We start from the raw sequence: 22,733 nt of genomic DNA on the forward strand, positions 1-22,733 counted from the left end.
ATGGTAGCCAGTGAGGACTGGAGTTGGTGACCCCTGATCTAAATGATCTCTCTTTTTATTTAAGAACATGTAGCATTTGCGGTTCTAATCAAGTCTTCTGTAGTTGGACTGTTAGAAAAATGCCTCTTCTTTATATTGTAAGGGTTACAGACCTCTGCTTCAGACAAATAACTCTCATTTGATGACATCAATAACTCACACAGATTTAGTTGTCTTTCCCTGGAAGCTATAGGTGGCGCTAAATGCACCCAGGAGCTGATTACCAACATCAGAATAAGAAGCCACCCAGCGGCAGAGGGAGGAGGAGTAAACTGCAGAAGTCCGACAAATGTAACAGTCCAAATGTTACTGTTTCAATTTGTTTTGCACCGCTAGTACGATTGCGCTCCGGAAAATAGCTCCTTCACAATTAAAGCATCTTTTGGACCAAATTGAACAGGTTAGTTACCCAGGCAACAAAAAAAAAAAAAAAAAAAAAAAAAAAAAAAAACACACACACACAGGGAACAGTTTTCATGCGAGTTTCGAGCAGGAGACCGAACATGTAATTATTCTTCATGTTCGGTCAGTTTGTGGATTGTTTGGTTGTTTACTAAATGTCTAAATCAAATTGAAGTCAATTGTACGACAACGTTAGCGTGCATGTTATATCCCATTTTCACGGAACATGTACATTTCTTTCTTTTTCCGGTTTTCCTTTCAGGGGGTCTTGCTGTCGTTTCTATCGACGCCGACGCGGTAGAGCTGGAGCTAGGATTATGATAGCCAGGACAAGTCTGAGCGGAGGCATCACTGCCCATCGCCTCTGTAAGAACGTAACCTTGTACCTGAATGAATTGACCTCTCCAGGCTCAATGGTCCAGAGTCAGACCCCTGAGGACCACAAACCCCTGATGCTGATGCTGCCATGGCTGGGATCACGACCCCAAGCTGTGACCAAATATTGTGAAATCTATTTTCGGACAGGGTTTGATGTGCTTGTGGTGGAGAGTGAGGTAAGACAAAACAAGAACGGACTAAGTTCACAAAAATAAGGCCAGTTATGACATTGGTACAAAGGCAGTACACTCTTTTCATTGTAGAATTATGCATATCGAGGTATAACAATAAAAATCTGGGTAACTTGTTTAGATCAAGAAACACTGATTGGATATGTTTCTTTGATCTATATCCTCCTGACTACCAGGAAAAAAAATATTGTCCAATCACCATTTTTAAAAAAATCCCACAGTCTTTGTAAGGTAATAAAAGGTTTTATGCACTTACTTTGTCTCTGACCATAAAATGTGTTATTATTGATAAATGCCATTTTTATGAATTAGAAAAAGGTATGTACAAAAGTCCCACCCCTTCACGTGCTGTCATTGAAAAGCCCTAAATGTCCTCTGCAGATACCAAAAGGAATTCATTCAGTAGAATGCAGGGGGTGGGAGATATTCAAGTTTAGAAATGTCCTCTACAGAGGACAAAAATGAACTACTGGTAGTCAGTAGGATAGTGTATTTTATCTTTGCTGCAAAATCGGGAGTTTAGTTTTCTAGTCTTCACGTAATGCCAAGAAAAAAAAAAGGCATTTATCTTGGATAAGTAATGTCGATGTCTGTCAGTTTTGAAGTGTTTACAAGGCAATATATACATTTGATGGATCATTTTGAAGTCTGTCATTCTACAGAAGGTGAGATTACACCAAGTGGAAAACATTTAGAAGAGTTTTATATCTTATCAGAAATGGATGTCTCAGCACCTGTGTGTCATACTGTCGTGAAGCCATTAGTCAAAAAATTAAAGCTTGATCCAAATCGGGCAGGACAATGCAGAAAAGCCCCCAAAGCAATGGTAGAATAATAAAGAGAATGAAGCTGCTGCAAAGGCTCAAAGTCCAGACCATGAGCCTTTAATGGAATGATGCAGTTTGACCTCATTAGAGAGAAGAAAAGTGGGTCATAGTTCCTCCTAAAAGAAGTCAAAGACTGAGAAAATAACTACTACAGTAGTTAGTGTGGTTCTTAGTGTGGTTCTTGAATTAATATTGGTGAAGTAATGACAGTGTGGAATCTGTTGTATGCTGCTGTACACTTGAAGTTAAATTTAAATACTATTGAAAACTGGTAAACCTCAAGTAATTTAGTTATTGCTTGATACACAAAGCCCTAGAAGTAAAACAAGTTGTACTTTGTTTTTATCATGACTGTAAACTGGTTAACTGCTCCTTACCTGAATCGAGCATGGTTTAAGGTGAATAGACGTATTTAGGCTTAGGGCTGGCCTTAGAGTGGGTGTTATTTGTAAAATATTTGGAAAAGTTACAATTAAAGTGCAGCTTCTGTGTTGGTAGAGCAAACTCTGTTTTTCCTGCCAAAATGACTCAAAGAAAACAGCATCGGACACACTGCTTCATTCAGATAGGCCCATCTTTGTAGAAACAAGATAAAGAGTTGGCTGTTAGTTGTTTGAGTTGAGCAACGCCATAACATAGAGTCTCTTGTTTTTATCACCTACACTCAGGACAACATGTCCTTTTGTGCAAACCTTCAATATAGGAAAAAAAAAAGGACACGGGTGATCAAAGGTTATTTCGTGGAAGTGATTGTTTATAGCCCTTTAACACAAACCTGAGGGTGAATCAGGGCTTAGAGTAGCTTTTAATGGCACTTTGAAGTAATTTGTGGCTAAAGGCTGCTGTTTATTTAGTCTTTTTGTATGTAGATGTATCATAATTTTACAGTTAACATCATACACTGTTCTTTTGTAGCACCAGTACATGTAAATATGGCATTTTGTATGTAAAAAAATCCTGCAGGACTGGTTAGGTGGAGAAATCCGAGTGATCTTTGTTTTGAGCTGTGTCTGTGATGAATAGGCTGAAACCTTTCAGTGGTGGAGAAGATTGTGCTTGATAAGGCATTATTTTCATTATTCTTTCATGTATGTAAATGGGTAAGTGAATAGAATATTTCACATGCAGCACCTGTCATACATTAATTATAGTCATATTTAAAACAGAGTAAGTAATAATTATTTTTCTGTTGTTATATCATCTCCACCATTGAGCTATTGCATATCGGCCACCAAATGTGCATGTGGAGGGCATCAAGGGCAGTTAGAAACTTTACAGATATAGTATTGGCATGCATTGTGGGAATGTGTGAAATATGATATGTAACCAAATATCTCTCTCTAGCTCTCCTTTTTTGGATTGCAATATTGCAAACATTGGTACTATGACGACTGCAAATCTGATTGGTATGCATCTTAGCTAGAGAATATGGCAAATTGCAGATCTACTACGATATGGCCGTTCACGTAAGCTAACTGGACAGGCAAAGGGAGCGCTAATCTGAGATCATGTGACTGATCTCGTAGATCATGTGACTGTTTCTCCTGGGTTTTTTTTTTTTTTTTAGATTCTGCAGAGATCCACAGCTCAGATGGGAGAATTTGTTGACTGGAAAACTATTAGTCATGAACTCAGCAGACAAGGTCTCAATGAAAGAATGGTAAAGTTGATGAATTACTGAAAGATAATCACAACATGTCTGCTCTGCTGTATGTCACAAGAAATGTAAAGGACACAGCAAATATGTAGAAGAAGGTGCTATGGTTAGACAAGAACAAGAAAAAGCTAACACCCTGATGACACCATTCTCACCATAAAGCATGCTGTGAGGATGCATGTCTTCAACTGGACAGGCAAGCTGGTCAGGGTTGATTTGGAGAAAAACAATTAAAGGATCTTACAAGGGAATCCTAGAGCAAAACTGGATTCAGGCTGCAAAATTCCTAAAAGAAAGGGGTTTAGGGACAGCCCTCAACATACAACTAAATATATGGTAAAATGGCTTAAATATGTGATAGATTATGCAAAAATTAGCAAATCACATTTTTCAAAAGTATCGAAATTTGTGGTTGCTATGTGAAAGAGTTCAAGGTGGTATTCATATTTTTGCAAGGCACTGTAAATTGTGAGAAAAAGTAGGAATTTGCATTGGTGGTACTAAATCATAAATAATAATGTACGTTACTTATTTACTTATTCTAACATTTGGAGGTATAGTTTTGAGATGTAGTTTTACAATTTTCTCAACCTGAAAACACTCAGTGTATATATAAACTGGTATTTCCATTATAAACTCTTTTTTTTGTTGTTGTTTTCTTGAAACAAGGTGAAAGACTTCCTGTGGCCTCGCTGGGGCCTGGACCGTGGAAAAACATTGCTGGAGTTGCTTCAGAGGGAACCCTTGATGTCCCGCCCCCTCCTCATTCATGCCTTCTCCATTGGCGGCTACACGTTCGCTCAGCTGCTGGTCCGTATCTCCCAGGACAAACAGCAATACCAAGCAGTGACAAACAGGATCAAAGGCCAAGTCTATGACAGCTTGGTGGTGGGCTCACTGGAGCACATGGCCACAGGTTAGTCAGTATCAAATTAACTTAACACAGTAATACAACACATTCCATTTTAAATCTCCTGTCTCTGTTCCAGATGAATGAAATGTGCTGTTCTCTATGTCTAGGTCTTGGCAAAACTCTGTATCCTCGTTTGGAGAGTCTAATAGTGCAATCCAGCATGCTGTACTTCCGCATTTTTAAACGCCAGACGGTGGACTACTTCAACGCAAGCATCGATGCGTTTTATAACACTCCAGTCAAAGCTCCGGCGCTGATCTTCTTCTGTGAGAACGACCTGCTGAGCGACGCACCGAGTGTGGAGAAATTGGCGGATTACTGGCAGAATTGTGGGATGAACGTAACGACCAAGAAGTGGGAAGTTTCAACACATGCTGGTCATCTACGCCAACATCCGCAGGAATATCTGAGCACTTTAAACACATTCCTACACTCGCTCCATGTCGTCCCTCTGAAGGCCAAGATGTGAGGCTCTTTATGACGGGATAAATTCAAAATACCTCAGTTGTTCTTCCTGTGCTTGGTTACTTTCGCAGCTACGGATTTGTAAATAAATTAGATTTATATCATAGCTCAAATGTCTTAAAAAATTGTGTTCAGTTGTTCTGATTTAAAAAAAAAAAAACCTCCTTGTGAGTTCACCATTCAGAACACAACCATTGTATCACAAGTGATACTGTGAAACGGCAACGAAGAACACAGCAGGGCAGATTTTACATTACATTTAACTGTTAGTTTTTTTTATTTTATCCTTGTTATTTTAAGTTAGATTGTCAGAGAATCTTTGTTGAACAGAAAGCTACCGTTGTCACTCTTTTCAATTCAATATTTCTTTTATTTTTATTTCAAAGCTGACAGACAAGACTCAAGCACGTTTCCCTTTCTCAACATCTCAGGTGGGAAGTCGACTTTTGCTGAGTAGAAACAGTGAATCTGCAGCTATTCTTCATCTTTAGGGCATTTATCTTGGCCACACCTTCCCAGTTTCATTCTGGAAACTGGGAAGCAAAACTCATGTTCAGTGCGACAGCCTTGAAGTACACTCACAATATGATTTCCTTATTACTTTCCTCTTTGACAACTTTTGTTCTCGTCTTGCTTATTTGTGGTTAAAACATGTTGCGTATTGCAATGTATGGGTGTTTGAATATATTTTACGTTAGTGACGTCTTATAATCCTATGAGAATTATACTTTACTGAGCCGTAATGCCTTGAAAACTTAAGTGGATGTTTTTGGTGTTAATATGTGAAGAACACAACTTCTATGAATGTGAACTTACTTTAGTGTTCATTCAAAGCAGAATTTACCAAACATTCCATTACAAATCCTCTCTCTGGTTTTTTTTTTCTGTTTATTGTAAACTGTACTGCTTATGACATGACATTATTTGTACATCTCAAAAGATTTGAATATTGTTACAAGATTGCCGTCTCGGCAGATGATCAAAAGACAGTCATCGACACCCTTCACAGCAAGATTAAGTCGTAAAAATCACTGCTGAAGAAATTGATTGTGTGGTTTTCAACCATATTAACCGAAAATGAATGTGATGTGGTTGGAAATGGTGCAACAACAACAACCACAAATCCATTCCAGAACAGCCACCAAACACAGCTGAATGCTAGGCATAGGCTAACGATGTCACATTTCCCGCGTCAAGTGTACGTACGTGTACGGGTGAGAGAGTAAGACAGAAGATATGCAAGTCTTTATAGAGTGCAGAAGGAAAAATTGCAATAGATTGTGTAAAACCTATTGCAAGTCTCGCATTACTTAAAAGGGAAGCATAGCTATCTGCGTTTTAAAGGAAATGGCTATGCTTTCTTTTATGTTTTTGATTGTACCTATGATTCTGTTGGACTCAGCAAGATTAGCTGCAGTCCTGCTGAAGCTAATGTGGAACTTAGTAAACAGAAACAGTGTTTTCACAAAAACACCTGAGCTTTCCAGAATAGGCAGTAGTTACACTTGAAAACTGAAGTAGTTCTGATTGGAAATCCCCATTGTTTTAGTAGATTGTTACACAGTTTAATAATGAAGATCATTGTTGAATTTAGTGCCTTTAATTTGTGTTGTTTCATTAACTGCTGTGTGCTTTCATTGACAGGTACACAGCAAGTAAATGTTAACTTTTACTGTGCTATTTGTGCAAATTACTAATCAATGGTAAGGAGACTTGATCGAAAGTATTCCTGGTGTTCTTACTCATTTTCTTTTTAGCTTAAAATACAATTCTATATTATAATTAGGTTATCTAGTTGAGAGTGTTCAGCATGAACATTTGTAAAGAAAACCTTTTTGTTACAATGTCTGTCTTATGTTTTGGTTCCCCCTGGTGGCAAATAGGTAAATGAGTTAATCTAGACATCATGCATTGTATTACTTAAAAAAAGAAGAAGAAAATTGTAAAAGACTCTGATTTCTACTAAAATGGTTTCTCAGATAATATCACAACTTATACACAATCCAAGATAATGTGCAAAATTTTGAGTTCTCCTACTGTTATCCATGTTGTGCTTACTAACCAGACTTTTCTTCTTTGTATTTGGATTATATTAAGCAAGATGTCTTTTTAATTACTAAAGATTGTAAAAAAAAAAAAAAGTATATTTTCTCCCAAGTGCAGTTAAAAAAAGGTTTTAACCAGAAGTGGTTTAAAACTTTTATAGTACAATGTCTTTTTAAACATTGTGAAGATCAGGTGACATCAATCATTGTGTTCATGCATATATAATTAAATCACATAATTAAGTCATAAACGTATGTTGTAATCAGGAAGGATTTTTGTGTATCTGTAATGAAATAATGAGTGAGAGAATAATAATATAATAAAAGTACCATTTTGTTGAATATTTTGCTTGTTATTTTTATTTTATTTTATTTTTTTTATGTTAACATCATTAGGGCAGCAGCTTATCGTTTAAGACTAGAGCAGATCTGGAAAGGTGAAGAAAAACTCGGAGTAAAGGTTTAAACGTGGAAGCCTCCAGGCCGATAGGTGGCAGCAAAGCTCATCCTTAATTATGCGAAAAATAATGAATCCCCTAGTATTCCAAGATGGCTGCTCCCGCATGTAAACATGCGACTTGATGTGGTAGATAGCTACGCTTTAGCAAAAACATTCGTATAGCATTTATTTGTGTGGCTTATTTATGTCAATACTTGTAGCTTGACAGTGAAGTGCAGTGCTGAGTAGTGAACAAATTAGACTTCGGTTTGTGGACTTTTTTCAGATGCTAAGTGTTAGCATTTAGCTGCCAGAAAAGAGCCATGCCTGCGATGACGATATTCGTGGCATCTTTGCCAGAATCGGCAACAAACGAGCGGCTTGAGGAAATATTCTCTGAAATTGGTCCAGTGAAACAATGCTTCGTTGTTAGAGAAAAAGGTGAATTAATATTTATACCACTAAATGAGCGAATGTGTGACACAAACTTGAAGTGTATCAAATGACCTGATCCACAATTGTAAATATGTAAGAATGCCCTATTAATAGCTCTTTTCTTTTATTTCCCATAAACCAGGAGCAGAGAAATGTCGGGGCTTTGGCTTCGTCACTTATTCTATGGAAGAAGACGCAAAGCGAGCCATGAAGGAAATAAAAGAATACGACGGGAAGAAGTTGTCTGTCTCAGTTGCTAAAAAGAAATTAATCAATAAAAAGAAAACAGGTATGCATTAGGTGCCATTTGTAAAGTTACACAGTAAAATGTAGGTTTATTTAGCTTGTGATAGAGAAAAAAAATGCGGCTGATCATTTTTCTATGTCATTTTGTTCACCATTTTATTCATACTTTTATAAATGCCACTGTTCCAAACAAAAATATAAAATTCACAAGCTAAAGTATTTTTTTTCCTCTAATAGACCAAATAAACCAATCTATTTACTTTACTAGTGACACACAATAAATATGCACGTAAACTTACATGAAAACAAAAGCAGGTTGCTTTCAGTCCATTTGATAACTTCATATTTCTTTATTTTGCAGAAAACGAGGAAGCGTCAGCAACATCTCAACATGAGCAGGAAACTACAGATGTAAAGAAAAGAATATCTAAACAAGCCAGACTTGTCATAAGGAATCTCAGTTTTAAGGTATAGTGCGTTGTTTGGTGACAATTTACAACAGCAATAGACTGAAATAAAGTTACATACAAACTTCTACCACCTGGACCCCTGATTGGATATCACTGTTCTGTATCCCTTAGCATCATTTTTCATCTCTTACCACAGGATGACTGCAAATCCAAGGCACAGAGCATTTAATCAATGCTTTTTATTTCATCTTAAATATTTTCGGAACACCAAACTTGGGCATGTTATCATAATAAACGGGAAGACCCAATGGTATCTCCAGCTTAAATTTCAGTTCATAAAATGAAGATTTACACGGTGATGCGGAGGGGGAAAGAATGGAAAAGTGAAAATAAAAATGTGTGATGGCACAAGTTTGGAGTCTGGCATGGTACTTAATGGGAGACCCAGTCTGCATTTATGTGGCACTGTGAGGAACTGTTGATCACAACACTTTTTGTTTGGGTATTAACTGTTCTGCGAAATCTGTCTTTTGTTGCTCTGCCATGAATTATTGTTATTTTTAAGATTAAAAGATTAAAATGACTTTGATTATTCTGGCAAAAAAACGTATGTACACAGAGCATTTTTTTTTTGGTAGAGTGAGAGGAAAACTGTTTTATCCACTTACTTACCTTAACAAGTTTCACCTGTTATTGTCTTATTTTATGTAGACAGTGAGCATCCATCAACATATTAGTGCTAGAATTTTTCCTTATATTTAAAGAAAAATGTTTTATACATTATCAAGTGTTTTGGGTTTACTGGCTCTAAAACATGTTTGCCCTCTAAAAATCTTGATGCCAACACCTTACCTGTTGATGTTTCGGCAAACTTTAGTCTAGTTTGTTGTCTAGTTTTATTCCCTTTGTTTGCATTTGCTGATAAATAAAAAAAAAAACAGTCTTTATTGTATTTAGGTGAGTGTTGTTCTGCTATACACGTACATGTCTTGTAACATGCATTGTTGCATAGATTTTATGAGAAATAATTGTAAACCTAAATTCTCCTAATAAATTCCTTATGTTGCAGTGCACAGAACAGGAACTAAAAGAAACATTTGAAAAGTTTGGCACCGTCATGGAGGCCAGCATACCCCTCAAACCAGGTACTTATTTTGCTCTTAATGGACACATGCGCTTTACCTTGCACTGCAGAAATACATTTCCTCTTTTTTTGTTTTCGAATAGATGGAAAGATGCGTGGATTTGCATTTGTGCAGTTTAAAAATATGTCTGGTGCCACAAAGGCACTCCAAGCTTTGAATCTGAAAGAGATAAAAGGTCAGTGCACAAGACAGTATTCCTGGTTTTACAGTGTTCAGTTCATATCACGTAATCTTTTTTTGAATCTTCATAGGTCGCCAAGTAGCAGTTGACTGGGCTGTGCCAAAAGAAAACTTTATTGCAGCACAGCAGTCTTTAAAAGGTAAATACGTGCGTGTGAATGCAGCAATTATTCATAGCAGAACTTAATAGTTACCTAATTAACTCTGGATTGGCTTTGTGATAAAAAGGCTTGCTGCTGTCTAACACCAAAGGACATGATTATCTGCCACAGTGTCCTAGTCATAAACTGCCAAGCTTGTTCTGCCCTAAATTATTATTATATATTGTTGATTCAAATTGTGCAATTTGACAAAAATGTTGTGTTTAATACCTTCTACTTGAGTAACAATTTGTCCAGTGGTAAAAATAACTTTGTTTCATATTTAAAAAAAATATTTGTTTGAACATGTTGAGGAAATTTGTAAAGAGGCTAATAATGAGTGGTCGTTTTGGATGGACAATACGTAGCTACCTATGACATTTATTTATTCTTTCACAAATTCTATTACATTTTTTTTCCTAAATTCCTTTTTTTCATTATTTTTCCGATGTTACAAAGCTAACACCTTCTCACTTAAAAACTATCAAATCTTATAGGTGATGAACAAAAAAAAAAACAAAAAAAAAAACGATTAGTAGTTGTTTTCAGCTTATAAATGTATCTGTTGATAGATTTATTTTTGCATAATAAAAGCTGACTGATGTTCATGCTACTTTTTTGCTTCACATTTCTTAAGTGTAGACAAAATATTTTTACAAAAAGGTTTCTGTTGTGACATGTTCAAACAGTTACATTTTTGTAAAGTTCTTCTTTTCATATCTAAAATGTTATAATTTAAGTATTTTATGCTGCTCTTGGATTTAGAAAACCCGGGAATATTGACATTGATATGCTTATATTTTACTCCCTTATCTTTCGATGTACAAGGTTAAAATGTATCGTAACAGGCCTTCGCTTAACAGTGATCGGTTTTCATTGTCAGGAACTAAAGTTGCAGAAGAGGCAGATCCCAAAGCAGGCAGTGAACCTGAGGATGAAGAAAAGAAACGAGAAACAGCTGTGAAGAAAAAGTGATTCTTAAGCTTACACATTTCCGATGCCGTTGTTCTGCGCTTAACTGTTGTAGTGTTGCTAACGTTGCTAAAGCTTTTGCAGAGGTGGATTGAAGGCAACTGCACAGCAGGTGGAGGATCTTCAGTCAAGCGATGAAGATGATATTGAAGAAGAAGATGATGATGATACTGAAGAGGAGGACGAAACTAAGGAGGAGAATAATAGTGATGATGATGATGATGGCGATGATGATGATGATGATGATGATGGTGGCATTGATTCAGATGAGGATTACAGTGACGGTGATGATGAAGAGGAAGAAGAAATTTCACCAGGTTTAAATTAATTTTTCTTGTTTTATCATTGTGTTTATGATATTTCTTACATGATTTCTGTGTGTTTCTCTCGTCGTTAATACAATCATTCTAACATGTTACAACTGTTTTATCCTCTAGCTCAAAAACAAAAGCCAAAGAAACATTTGCCTTCAGATGTGAATGAGGGCCGAACAGTTTTTATCAGGTAGGATCGTTTTTCTCTTTGCTCAACTCTAACCAGCCTTAATATATTTTACTCTTTCTCCTGTATGTTTCCAAGCAATTCTACAGAGTCGTTATAGTATTATCTTTTATAAATCTGGCATTTAGGAACTTGTCATTTGACACGGAAGAGGAGGGTCTGGAGGAAGTTCTTCTACAGTTTGGAGAGGTCAACTACGTGAAGGTTGTTCTCCACCCAGAGACACAGCATTCCAAGGGTCAGAAAAACTCAGTTTATTTCCCTTCTCCCTCTGTGGTTTTAGAAGGAAGCACTTACTTATTTTAGTTTTTTCAGGTCTTGCATTTGCCCAGTTTAAGACTAAAGAGGCTGCAGACAGCTGCATAGCAGCAGCCCAAGATGAGACGGAGGTAAAACAAACAAACAAAAAAAAAAAAAACAACTAGTGAATGATGATAACTTCTGCCCCCTTGGTGTTCAATATCAATATTGGTCCCAGTTTTAGAATATATGTTGATGTCGCCGAAACATTTTCCCCAGAGTGGTGGAGTCCGTGCAGATGGCAGAAAGCTGATGATTGTTAAAGCAGTGAGCAGAGAAGATGCCCTGAAGCTGAAAGTCGACAAGAAAAAAGTAGAGACGGGCAGCAGGAACCTGTACCTGGCCAGAGAAGGATGTGAGTGTTTCAGCATATTTTGCTTTGTCCTTATTAAATTCATAACATTGCAGATCCAAGCTAGAGATGCACCAGTCAGTTTCTTAGCTGATTTCTGATCAGTCTCTCTTAAAGAGCTTTTATTAATTGTCCTTTTTTTTCTTTTAGTCCTTTTGGTGGTAAATGATGGAGGCAATGTTGGGCTGTGTGTGACAAAGCATTCAGTATAAAACTGAGTTTGTTTATGTAAGGTCTAATTGTTTTTGTTTATTCATAGACATAGAAATCGTCAAGTATGAAGAAAAACCTTTCTTTATATAAAAAAAACAAAAAACAAAACAAACCTGTTTAATGCATCGATTTGGAACTTGAATAACTTCATAAACACATGTTGCAAAAATGAACAGTCAGGATTAAAATATAGGAATACTTCATTAAAAAAGTTTTTCCATTAAGCCTGTATATTTATTGCCATTTTTTTATTTCTAAATCTCAGCTTTTAATAATATCTTGAATAAAAATATAACCCAAATAAACACATAGAAAGTGAGTTTCTTTATGGTATGAGTGTTTGTTTAATATAAAAAAAAGGCATAATATTGATGCCTTTTTCTTTATTTTTCATTTAGTTGACTTCTGTTTAGAAAATTTTCTTCTTATCTTTTGGCGCCTCCACCTGGTCTGCATAGGGTAAATGTTTGCTGATTGAGCCAGAGAATGGAAAATACAGAGCTTGCCCGTCTCATCATATTGACCACATACAGTTCAAAATGTATTTTTTTTTTGTTAAAAGAAAGATGGGATATTTTGGTTTCTGAACAGCTGGTCACTGCTCCGGACTGAACAAAAGTGGAATCTGCAGATTTAGCTCACTGGGCGGTTTCCTCTTGAATACAATTTTTAGGATACAATGAACTAATTCTGTCACATTGTTGCTCACTTTGAGTAGTGTATTTTTTTTAATACAACATTAACTTTGTCAACTTTTAGTTTGAGATGCTCCTATATGTATGCTTTCTACTCACCTTTCTTCAAATCCTCAGTGATCCGCGCTGGAACAAAGGCAGCAGAGGGAGTCTCTGAGGCAGATATGGCCAAAAGAGTCAGAGTGAGTACCTTTTGTTTTGGTGAATGATTTTTAGTGGATGATCTCTTGAGCTCGTCTAAATCTCTCAAGTGACTTCTGTTTTGACTCATGAGTTGTGCTGCTTTTCTTTTTAGTTTGAAGAAGTAAAGAGAGCCAAGCTTCGGGATATAAGCGTATTTGTATCGAAAAATCGCTTGTGCATCCATAACCTGCCAAAATCTGTAGACGATAAAAAGCTCAAAGCTATGTGCCTTAACGGTCTACAAGGAACCAAAGGAGTTCGGATCACAGAGGTAAGATTTTGTTACTTGCAGAAAAAAAAAAAAAAAAGAAAACTCATTAGCTTGTTAGTTTTTCTGGAATTTTTCTCTTGTGAGATTTCTAAACGTATTTGTAGCTTAAGGGGAGCCTTGAATTTATCTGTATTGAAACAAGAGAGCAGGTTATTTTTTGTTATTGTTCATTGTGTTTGTATGAATGTCTGTTTGTTTTCTGCCTCTTCCTTTAGTGTCGGGTCATGTATGACAGGAAGCCAGAGAAAGGTGGAGTGAAGGGTCAGTCGTTGGGTTACGGTTTCGTTCAGTTTCGAGACCATGAGCTGGCTCTCGCCACTCTGCGCTACCTTAACAACAACCCTGACATCTTTGGCCCTCATAAGGTACATTATCTGTCTGATTCAACTTTATTCTGACTGTTTTCTTGGGTAACATTTAATTAACCTTTTCTTTTTCATGTTACCTTTACCAGGAGCATCTCAGTGCCCTATACAATTTCATTTCGCAAGGATGTCGCCAACCAATTTTTGTTACACTTTTATTACAGTAAAAATGTTGCATACTTAGTTTGTTATAATAAAATCATTAACTGCACTTATTAATGTCATTTCTGATCAAACTCAAAAGAAAAAATCATTTTGAGTCAAAGACAGAGAATATGTAGATGCCTTTGCATCAATAGTCTGGTCCAACGTGTTCTTTCCTTTTGCAGAGACCCATTGTTGAGTTCTCTCTGGAGGACTCCAGGAAGCTCAAACTCAAGGAAATGCGGAAACAGAGAAATAAAGTTTGTGCAGTTATTTGTTTCTTGTAATATTTTGTGAGACTGTTTGCACGTTTTAGTCCCTGGAGCAATATTGTATTTTTTTTTTTATCATTAACATAATTTTCTTAATATTTTGTTGACAGGACTTCATCCAAAATCGACCTGTAAAAAGAGAAGTAAAAACAACCCAACCAGGTTCAGACACCAAAAAAACAAAGAAGGATGGAAATAAAGGACAGTCTTCATCACATCTGACAGGAAAGGAGAAAGGTAGAAAGAATTTTTCTTAGACTGACATGTTTGAGGGTTTTTTTATACTGTATGTTAAGTTCTTGGACTTAAGGATAAGATATATGTGGTCCAATGTTTTACTCTCCTGTAACATCTCAAGTATAGTACAATTAAAAGACTCACAGTGACAAGCTAGTTCACAAAGTTAAATACACATTCTTTCAATTTTAGGGTTTTACGTTAACTGCAAACTGCTCAGGTCCTGTGATTTCAAAACAAAGTCCATCACCATTATGTTTTTGTTTGTAGGTGTATACTTGTTCAAATCTGTTTTCTGCTCTTCTTTACTTTGATTCCTTTTGTCCAAAGGACATTGTTCCAAGCCTTATAACTCGCAAACATGAAATAAGGCTGCACAATATATAGAGGATGTATTGTCATCACTATGTCAGGGTGTGGAAAACGTATATTGTAAAGGACTGCTTGGAGTGCAATAATTGTTGCTAATATATTCCAAGTGTTGTAAACTTGCATAACGATGAAGGCACAGATGAAGAGGCAATTTGAAATGTATTGCACTTGACATTGTTATCCCAATTTTTACCAACATTACTGCCGTTGCAAGATTTTCTAATATTGCACTTCTACTAGAGCTGCTAAAGGTATTATCAAAACTTTGTTGGTCATTATTACACTGTAATCTTGAAATTAGATTCAAATTAATTTGAAACAAGGAGTTGCACGTTGTTGTTTTTTAAGTCAAGGTCAACATGATGAAAGTTAAGTCCAAGCCTTTGTTACACTTTGTTTTCATATTTCAAATTATCTGACATTCCCCACCCATTTCCTCATTTTCCATCTTCTTGGAAAAAATTGTTTTGTCACATTTCTACAACGAGTTGACGTGAAACGTAAAGAGTCATTGCAGAGCTCCAGATCTCTACTCATTAAAAACCTACAATAGCCATTAAATTTTTTTATGTAATGATTTTTAGAAACTGGGACTTTTAAGTTTTGCTTTTCTAGGACTGTGTTTTTTTGTTTTTGTGAAATTTCTATTAGAAAATAAGCTGAAACTACACCTGAGGGAATTGATTAGATATTGTTAGAATTTGGTTTCTGCTGCTTTTATTGTTTTCCCTTTTATCTTCAGCAGACACTGGTGAAGGACAGAAGCAAAACTTTTCAGGTTTTCATACCAAACCTGAGATTGAACATGTTGATTTACAAAACGGAAAGAAACGAAAGAAGGTTTTGCCTTTTCCTTCCCACCGCGGACCTAAGATCAGGTACGGTTCCATCCGCACTCCTCTGTCTGCTTCATGGTTTCCTGTTTATTTTGTCAATTTGAACAGGCGGTTTGAAGATGTACAAGCAGGAAGCTTATGTTTGTTATCTCTGGGATCATGTTTTTGCTGCAGTTCATCTAACGTTTGTCCTTTTGCAGAATGCGTGACAAAGACAAGCAACAGGCTCCACCTCCCAAGAAAGCAAAGCCTGGGTCTAAAAGGAACAAGCGCCAAACACAACAATTTGAAAAGCCTAATCAGGCCAAAAAACAGGTTTGGAAATATTGTCTCAGTTCTTATTTGTTGTCTGAGAAAGCACAAGTTGTCTTTATTTATGTATTTATTTATTTTTTTAATGCAAAGCTCAATTTAATAAGCATTTAGGGAGCAAACACTTTTTCATATTTTTTTACTCACTGTTATCTAATATTAAAATTTGTTTGATCTGAAACATTTAACTATGACTGAAAAACAAAAACAGAACGCAAAAGAGGGCAAACACCTTTTGATAGCTCGGTATTCTGAGATGTAGATGGACACCTTTTGAATTATTATCAGAAGATTACTCAATCACCAATATTTGACAAAGTTATTAAAGGGTTTAAAGGCAAAGATTTATGCTCATTTTCAGCTTGTGTTTATGCTCGACAACAGAACAGCAGTTAAAAATGGTTTGTCTTGTGTCCTGTTGAGTCTAATATCACTTTTTGTTTGTGCGTTTTTGTTTTCAAGTTTAATAGTGCTACGAAACAGTTCAAGAGGAAGGACGGGGACCGTTTTGATTCCTTGGTGGAGCAGTACAAGAGGAAACTCATGGGCGGCAGCAGCAGCGACAAGAACGGCGCCATCAAAAGAAGCAAGTGGTTTGATAGTTAAATCCATGACCATGTAAGCAAGGAAGAGATGGCTGAGGAATCCATGACTTACAAAATACTGGGATTTCTGAGTAGATATTTTTTTATAAACTGTGCTAAACTGTACAGTTTATTTGCTCTGTTTATGACATGATTGTTGTCAAAGCAAATTTTGTCTGTTTTGTTCTGGTTTTCTGCATATTTCTTTAAAAAAATTCTTAAAATAGTAGTCTTTTTCTGTACATCATTGCTTTATGTCATTTTTAAAAAAAAATCTTATTATTTTTCCTTATTTTGACAACTTAGGTACACGTAAAATATTTTTTTCACTTCATCATGACTTTTCCAGCTCATTTGTACAAATAACACAACACTGGCAATTAGGAAAAAGTTGAATATTTATTCAGTTTTATTCAAAACATTAAAACCTCACTCGTTGTACAAAAATATTCAAGACATGTCCTGTTTCTATTTACCCATTTTGCAGCAGCTGTTGATATTGCACAAAAATTAAAGTTCCCATTTACGATGTACCTTTGGCTCCTGGGGTTTCCCGGAGTGACAGTACATCTCATGTCTGGTTGCAGTTATCAAAACTGCGAATTCAGCATTAGGGCTAAACCAATCACTCTCACTGAGAGCTCGTTATTGACGCAACACTCTCTCCATATAGCATATATCGAGATATGCATGAAGCTTAGATGAAATAGGTTAAAAATATACAAAATAAAATACAAGAAATACATATTATAAAATAAAATAAAATTGTTATAAAATAAGTGCATTTTTAAATGAAATTGTTGAAAATGTATTGCACAGGTTTGACCTTAATAACAGTGCTAGAGCAGATTTTAATCTTTGGCTTCAATCAGTTTTTCAGCAACATGCAATACCATGAATTTGGTTCTGGAGCATTTCAACGATCTCCCTCACTCCATTGATAGCTGCCACGCTGACGGCTTCAACATAGCGTTCTGGGTCCTGTTCCCATTCGTTCTGCAGCTGCTGCAGGTGCACTGGACGTGTGCGCTTTGGGGGTTTTTCTGTGCAGTTCATCAGTCCGTGGCTGATGACGTTGGTCAGTCTGGAGATGTCAGTTTTGACCTGGGCAACATTCAGTAGATTTTCAGAGATCAGATTGTTGTAGCCATCCAGAGCCACCACTATAGAGGAAAATCCTTCCAGTTCTTGAGGAGGATTGACTGGAAGAACCTGTAAAATGACAACATACATATAGTCACAAACCAGCTAATTTATCCAAACTTCAAGCTGCACTTGTTTTAATTTCATAAGCGGAGCTCTGAAACATACCGGGAAAGCGTTCAGCCTAACCAAAAGTGTTTTTATTAACGGCTCGATACTGCTCTTGGCGTCTGGAACAGGGTTTCCTGTACCCACACTTAGAACATGGAACAAGAAAAGCAGGGCCACTAGTGTCGAGTCCATGGTGATTGTGCTTTTCTGGATACAGAAGAACATGTTCCTAGAATATGAATTAGAAAAAAAAAAGTCAAAACCAGTGAGAAATATTACTCAGAATATAGCTTTTATATATATACATTTGGTAATGCTTTTAGAACAATCAGATGCATGCGGTTCATTTGAGTCACCTTGTAATTTCCGTTTCAATACATTTTGTACCAGCAAATATTTGTGATATAACCACAGAGTGGTTCTGTGGTTCTCTGACTGTGTGCCATGATCAAAGTTCACAGAGTTTAGCTAACAGGGTTTTTTTTTCCCTCTGTACTTTTAATTTTGTAGTCTGAAAGTACGAGAAAGTATGATTAGATCAGGCAGAAAAAAGGTAGAAAAAACAATATTGTGACAACATGTTTCTTATAATCTCTCAAATCAGTTTCTCAAAATCACGTAAAGTTAACTGATAAAAGACAAATACAGCTATATAATGAACAAGTTTGAAAGTGAACAGAGTGGGAAACACCTCAACATGGTAAATAAGACGTTCAAACAGAAGCAGAAAGAGTGGCTCTTACCTCGCGTGGCGTTTGAATGGGTGACACCGTTTGCCTTCATCAGGGTATCTTATATTAGAGGGCTGTTGAGTCATCTCTTACTCACCTCTTTTCGACCCCCCACCCCACTTACTCACTTCTGCCCATCATTTTCTCCTGCATGCTCTATGGCACTGCTGCAGACAGTTAACTTAAAAAGTAAAAGTTGTGTTGCAAATGGCATCAGCATTCTTAACTCAGAAAACGGACCGGTCCACAGACATTCACTTCAACTTGTCTATTTTTTCTGTAATTCTTGTTGCACTTTGAAACTTGCTTTTGTGATTATAGGTTTGGTTTTGTGCTGTAATTTAGTCAGATACTGTTTCACTCTGGTGAACAACAGACCTCATTCTTTATTCTAACAGACTGAATGATGAATATTGGCACATTTTGCTCCATTTGCAAGAACAAAACAGGAGATTTTGTATATATTTTTGCGTATGTGGTGGACGGCGGAGGATCCGAACAAGCAACTTGCCCATGGCATCACCTATGCAAGAACTGCCACTTTGTTTTCTATGTTGTATAAATACATTACTTTTTAAAAATAAGATATGATGGGAAAAACTTCTTAGGCACCTCTTAGGTTTGATACTTGTGAAATTTAAAACACTTAACATTACTTAGTACTGATGTATGACTTGATGGTTCGATTGAGTTGTAATTTTCAACATGTAATGCATTAGTGTGCATTTGGAAATCATTTTTACAAAGAAATGCACTGAATTTATAAAGGTTCAGTAGATTGATTAATACAGTTGTCACTATCCTCACTGTATGATCGTAACTATAGTAGTGTTGAATTTAGACACATTCTGAGTGTTTTTTTGTTTTGTTTTTAAAACAACTTTAATTCAGGTTTTAGAGAGTTCATAGGGTGTACAGTCCGCAAAGCTGTTAGGGGGGGTTGGGGAAATCCACAAATGGACTCACTTCTAGGAGCAACAGAAAAACTGTCATGCCTATTTACAAGTTAAATAGTTTGAATCATGTTGAACAACTGAATGACTCTTACATTTGTTCATTTTTCACTAAAGAGAAATGTTTATCATACCAGCTCTCATGAGCTTTCGAGGCTTTGCAGAGCATGTTTCATCACATGTGAGAATTATTTTCCTGACATCTGGAATGAGTAAAAGCAGTCCGCCCTGGCTTTTTCCACCATTTGACGTCAACATGGCGTCAAAATCAGATGCGCCTCATCAATATCTCAAACATCAGTGTAAAGGAAACTTTGATGATGCGTACAATCAACTTTAAGGAATTAGACAAAATGCAATTATCACTAATTGAGGGGAAAATGTAAAGGCCAGGAGAGTTAATGTCACACTGTCATTCTGACTGAAATAGAAAACAGAAATCATTTTCAACCATCAATTATGTTCAAGAAAACGTTTTGGTATTGAGAAACGGATTAATAGTAGGCGTGTCATGGTAGTAAAATTTCAAGCCTCATAACAATACTAATAAAAATACATAAAAGCATTTTCAACACAGTACATTTTTTATGGCACAGGGCTTTTTCTACTAAAAGTCAGAAGAATGTAAAGAGTATGACAGAATTTGTAATTTTTTTTTTCTGTCTTAATTAACCCAGACCAATATCAGAACCCATATGAACACAAAATGGCCTTGAAGTTTTGTTTTCTATCATAGTTTCAAAGAGATGGTGGATCCTGGTTATTGTGTTTCCATTGGATTCAGTTTTAAGAAAACGAGGTTCTTGCCAATGTATAAATGCATCACATTTTTGTTATTTGGAAAAGTTGCTGTGGGTTCAGACTAGTTTCTGGACGCCATATGTCAGCTTACTCAAGGGGTTTGTTTTTATTTTGCCTGCCCAAGTCAGTACCACCTGTGATGCAATATTTTGGGATAAGTGTGCACCAGCTTTACACAGAACAAGATTTTTGCTCTTTGTTTTTTGTAGAATCGCGTCAAATCAGATGGGAAGTTTTTGTGAACAAAAACTTCCAAATGATGCAATTGGCATGTGCTTTGATCTAAAACTTTCCATTATACTCCTGGCTAACCAGTTAGGATTATTGTGCAGCTGGAAGGTGAACCTCAAGTATTTTCCACCCTTTAATAAGATTTATTCAGGAATTACCCTGGTTCATCATTTTTAATCAGTTTCGACCAACTTCCCTTTACCTTCCAAAGAATAGCCGTAACCAAAGAATGAAGATTCCACAGCCATGTTTTATGGGAGGGATTTCTTTGTTTTCTAAAATGCAGTATGCATTTGTGTCCAGTTTCTTTTCCCTTCTTTAAAGTTTGTGAAATGACCAAACTTTACCAAATGTTGAAACGTTTGTGTGGATTAAATGCGTGTACAAGTTGAGTTTCAGTACAGACATAGCCAACACAAAGATTTAGCAACACAGGAACCAAATTTTGTGAAAAACTAAATTTGCCTTTGCCAAAACTTTTTTTTTCCCTCTCAGCTTCTACATTTATTTCATATGAATGACTGCTTTTGTGACCATTGCTTCCAAAAAGAATACTAAAGATAAAAAGATATTTCTTCTTTGTCTAAAAGTTTCTTCTCATCAGCTTCTCCTGCATTTAAGAAAACTCTTGATTAAGTCAACTCCTATTCCTGCCAGTCAAGAAGCCTGTCAAGTGGAACAGCAGTGCGTTCCAAGGCTTCATTATTATTTTATGGCCAAAGTGTGTCACATGACTTATTGGACCGCATGAGTCACACCAAGAATAGCGTGTTTCTTTTCACAAACTCTGCACAGCACTTAAAATGATCAAGGTTGGGGGAAATTGTGAAATTTTGTTACCAGTAAATGACATAAAAAACTGCAGACTTCAAGGTGGATCAAGCTCTTCTGATCCATTACAGCCGCTGACTGAGCCGTTGCAAGTCCGACACAACATCAGCTCACTTGTCCACATGCAGCACTGAATCCTGGAATATCATTTAATGGGATTTGCCTCAGTGAGTCACAGGAATGACGGGAATTCAAATTCACTTTTCTTCCACCTGCTGCGATTCAAAACAGCAGTGGTGAATTTCTGGACTTCCAGACAACTTAATGACGTTTAAATGTGAAAATCTGGACTGAGCAAACCCGAGTCAGCAGTCAGGGTGTTGAAAAGCACAGAGACTTTGAGATTGACAAAAGATCAGATTTTATGCAGCTGTAAAGGTTGTTTTTTTGAGTGAAATCAGCAATGATAACCTATTAAATAATTTGTGAGTAGAAGGGTTAAACCACGACAGTCAAATGTGCAATTCATAATGTGATATGGTATGCAATGTCTAAAATGATTTAGGGTTAATTGATGATGGATGGTGTTTTGCATCAGGTTATCTCTAGATGGTACATAATATATTCAAAATGCTTTTGACAATGTCACAGATTCAGGCACCAAGTCAGTTCTTTGAAGCTGAAAGCTTTACTTTCCTTATTCTTGCCAAGTTGGTGATTTACTGAAATGCCAAATAAATTTCACATTTCTTTTTTGGTACATTTTAGTTGAAACTTTATTAAAAGAAAAAAATACTTTAAAGCCACTCTTCAGTTTGGAGATTATTGTGCAAATGATCACATTCAGATCCAGAAAGGAAACAAAGTTGCTGTAAGAACAGAAACATAAAGAATTGATTTGTTTGATGGTGCATCGCTGGGCAACACAGAGATAAACGGGACAAACAACAATCCACTCACATTCTCGTTCCTATGGAGAATTTAGAGAGATTGTCATGTTTTTGGACTGTGGGAGGAAGACTGAGTTACCGGAGAGAACATGCATGCACAGGGAGAACATGCAAACTCCATGCAGAAAGAGCCCAGGACCTTCTTGCTGCAAGGCAACAGTCCCACCACTTGCACCACTGTGCAGCTCTGTTTACAATCTAATAAAAAATAATTATAAGCACAAGAAAAATGCTTAATGTAAAGGATTTTCTCTTGTGAGTACATGCCTCATGGTTTTCTAAAGGATGGATGCTACCCACCAAAAAATCCAAGAACAAGAGGAAGCCGACATCATCGTATGCAACAGCTGCACTTCTGTCAATTATTCTACCATGAAACCCATAAAGGCGTAAGTTTGTAGTTACCAACGGTAGTTTTAGGAGATAATGGCAGCATGTCTGCGGAACAGAAAATGCTTGGCCTAACAAGGAGTTGCATGTTTCATCAATATACAGATGAAAAGTATACTGATGTGTAAAGC

General features: G+C 36.5%; 3 protein-coding genes across 6 annotated transcripts; 2 read left to right on the forward strand and 1 right to left on the reverse strand.

The window, feature by feature from the left end:
* The first annotated feature begins 132 nt into the window (after positions 1-132).
* LOC103466010 (transmembrane protein 53) lies at positions 133-7,259 on the forward strand. 3 transcript variants are annotated; one of them, XM_081608128.1, is made up of 5 exons: positions 133-439; positions 704-995; positions 3,405-3,497; positions 4,164-4,410; positions 4,515-7,259. In XM_081608128.1, the coding sequence occupies exons 2-5, from the start codon at positions 759-761 to the stop codon at positions 4,874-4,876; spliced, it is 939 nt and encodes a 312-aa protein (XP_081464254.1). In that variant the 5' UTR covers positions 133-439; positions 704-758; the 3' UTR covers positions 4,877-7,259. The 3 variants fall into 3 exon arrangements, with proteins under 3 accessions (XP_081464254.1, XP_081464255.1, XP_008409490.1); XM_008411268.2 differs by lacking the exon at positions 133-439 and adding an exon at positions 472-564; XM_081608129.1 differs by lacking the exon at positions 3,405-3,497 and having other exon boundaries at positions 145-439.
* Positions 7,260-7,442: 183 nt separating this feature from the next.
* rbm28 (RNA binding motif protein 28) lies at positions 7,443-17,054 on the forward strand. Of its 2 annotated transcripts, none has more exons than XM_008411266.3 (20): positions 7,443-7,797; positions 7,934-8,080; positions 8,399-8,505; positions 9,517-9,592; positions 9,675-9,767; positions 9,844-9,912; positions 10,796-10,883; positions 10,969-11,201; positions 11,322-11,388; positions 11,514-11,623; positions 11,701-11,774; positions 11,905-12,040; positions 13,063-13,127; positions 13,241-13,399; positions 13,615-13,764; positions 14,094-14,168; positions 14,291-14,417; positions 15,532-15,667; positions 15,826-15,940; positions 16,400-17,054. In XM_008411266.3, exons 1-20 carry the CDS (start codon positions 7,680-7,682, stop codon positions 16,541-16,543), a joined length of 2,289 nt encoding a protein of 762 aa, XP_008409488.2. In that variant the 5' UTR covers positions 7,443-7,679; the 3' UTR covers positions 16,544-17,054. The 2 variants fall into 2 exon arrangements, with proteins under 2 accessions (XP_008409488.2, XP_008409489.2); XM_008411267.3 differs by having other exon boundaries at positions 15,535-15,667.
* Positions 17,055-17,397: 343 nt separating this feature from the next.
* Positions 17,398-17,967, reverse strand: LOC145552069 (leptin-A-like). Its single transcript, XM_081608492.1, has 2 exons — positions 17,833-17,967; positions 17,398-17,733 (listed from the first exon to the last, which is right to left on the reverse strand). The coding sequence occupies exons 1-2, from the start codon at positions 17,965-17,967 to the stop codon at positions 17,398-17,400; spliced, it is 471 nt and encodes a 156-aa protein (XP_081464618.1).
* Positions 17,968-22,733: the final 4,766 nt, after the last annotated feature.

The sequence above is a fragment of the Poecilia reticulata genome, chromosome 6 (genome assembly GCF_904066995.2).
Source record: "Poecilia reticulata chromosome 6, P_reticulata-male-v2, whole genome shotgun sequence".
NCBI lineage: Eukaryota > Metazoa > Chordata > Actinopteri > Cyprinodontiformes > Poeciliidae > Poecilia > Poecilia reticulata.

Bases quoted from the DNA above. Each gene is read 5' to 3' on its own strand.
- LOC145552069 (XM_081608492.1), bottom strand. From the start codon at position 17,967: ATGGACTCGACACTAGTGGCCCTGCTTTTCTTGTTCCATGTTCTAAGT. The intron at 17,734-17,832 runs GTATGTTTCAGA...GTCATTTTACAG, and splicing joins TTAGGCTGAACGCTTTCCCG to GTTCTTCCAGTCAATCCTCC.
- LOC103466010 (XM_081608128.1), top strand. From the start codon at position 759: ATGATAGCCAGGACAAGTCTGAGCGGAGGCATCACTGCCCATCGCCTC. The intron at 996-3,404 runs GTAAGACAAAAC...TTTTTTTTTTAG, and splicing joins TGCTTGTGGTGGAGAGTGAG to ATTCTGCAGAGATCCACAGC. The intron at 4,411-4,514 runs GTTAGTCAGTAT...CTCTATGTCTAG, and splicing joins ACTGGAGCACATGGCCACAG to GTCTTGGCAAAACTCTGTAT.
- rbm28 (XM_008411266.3), top strand. From the start codon at position 7,680: ATGCCTGCGATGACGATATTCGTGGCATCTTTGCCAGAATCGGCAACA. The intron at 8,081-8,398 runs GTATGCATTAGG...TTTATTTTGCAG, and splicing joins AATCAATAAAAAGAAAACAG to AAAACGAGGAAGCGTCAGCA. The intron at 11,624-11,700 runs GTCAGAAAAACT...TAGTTTTTTCAG, and splicing joins AGAGACACAGCATTCCAAGG to GTCTTGCATTTGCCCAGTTT.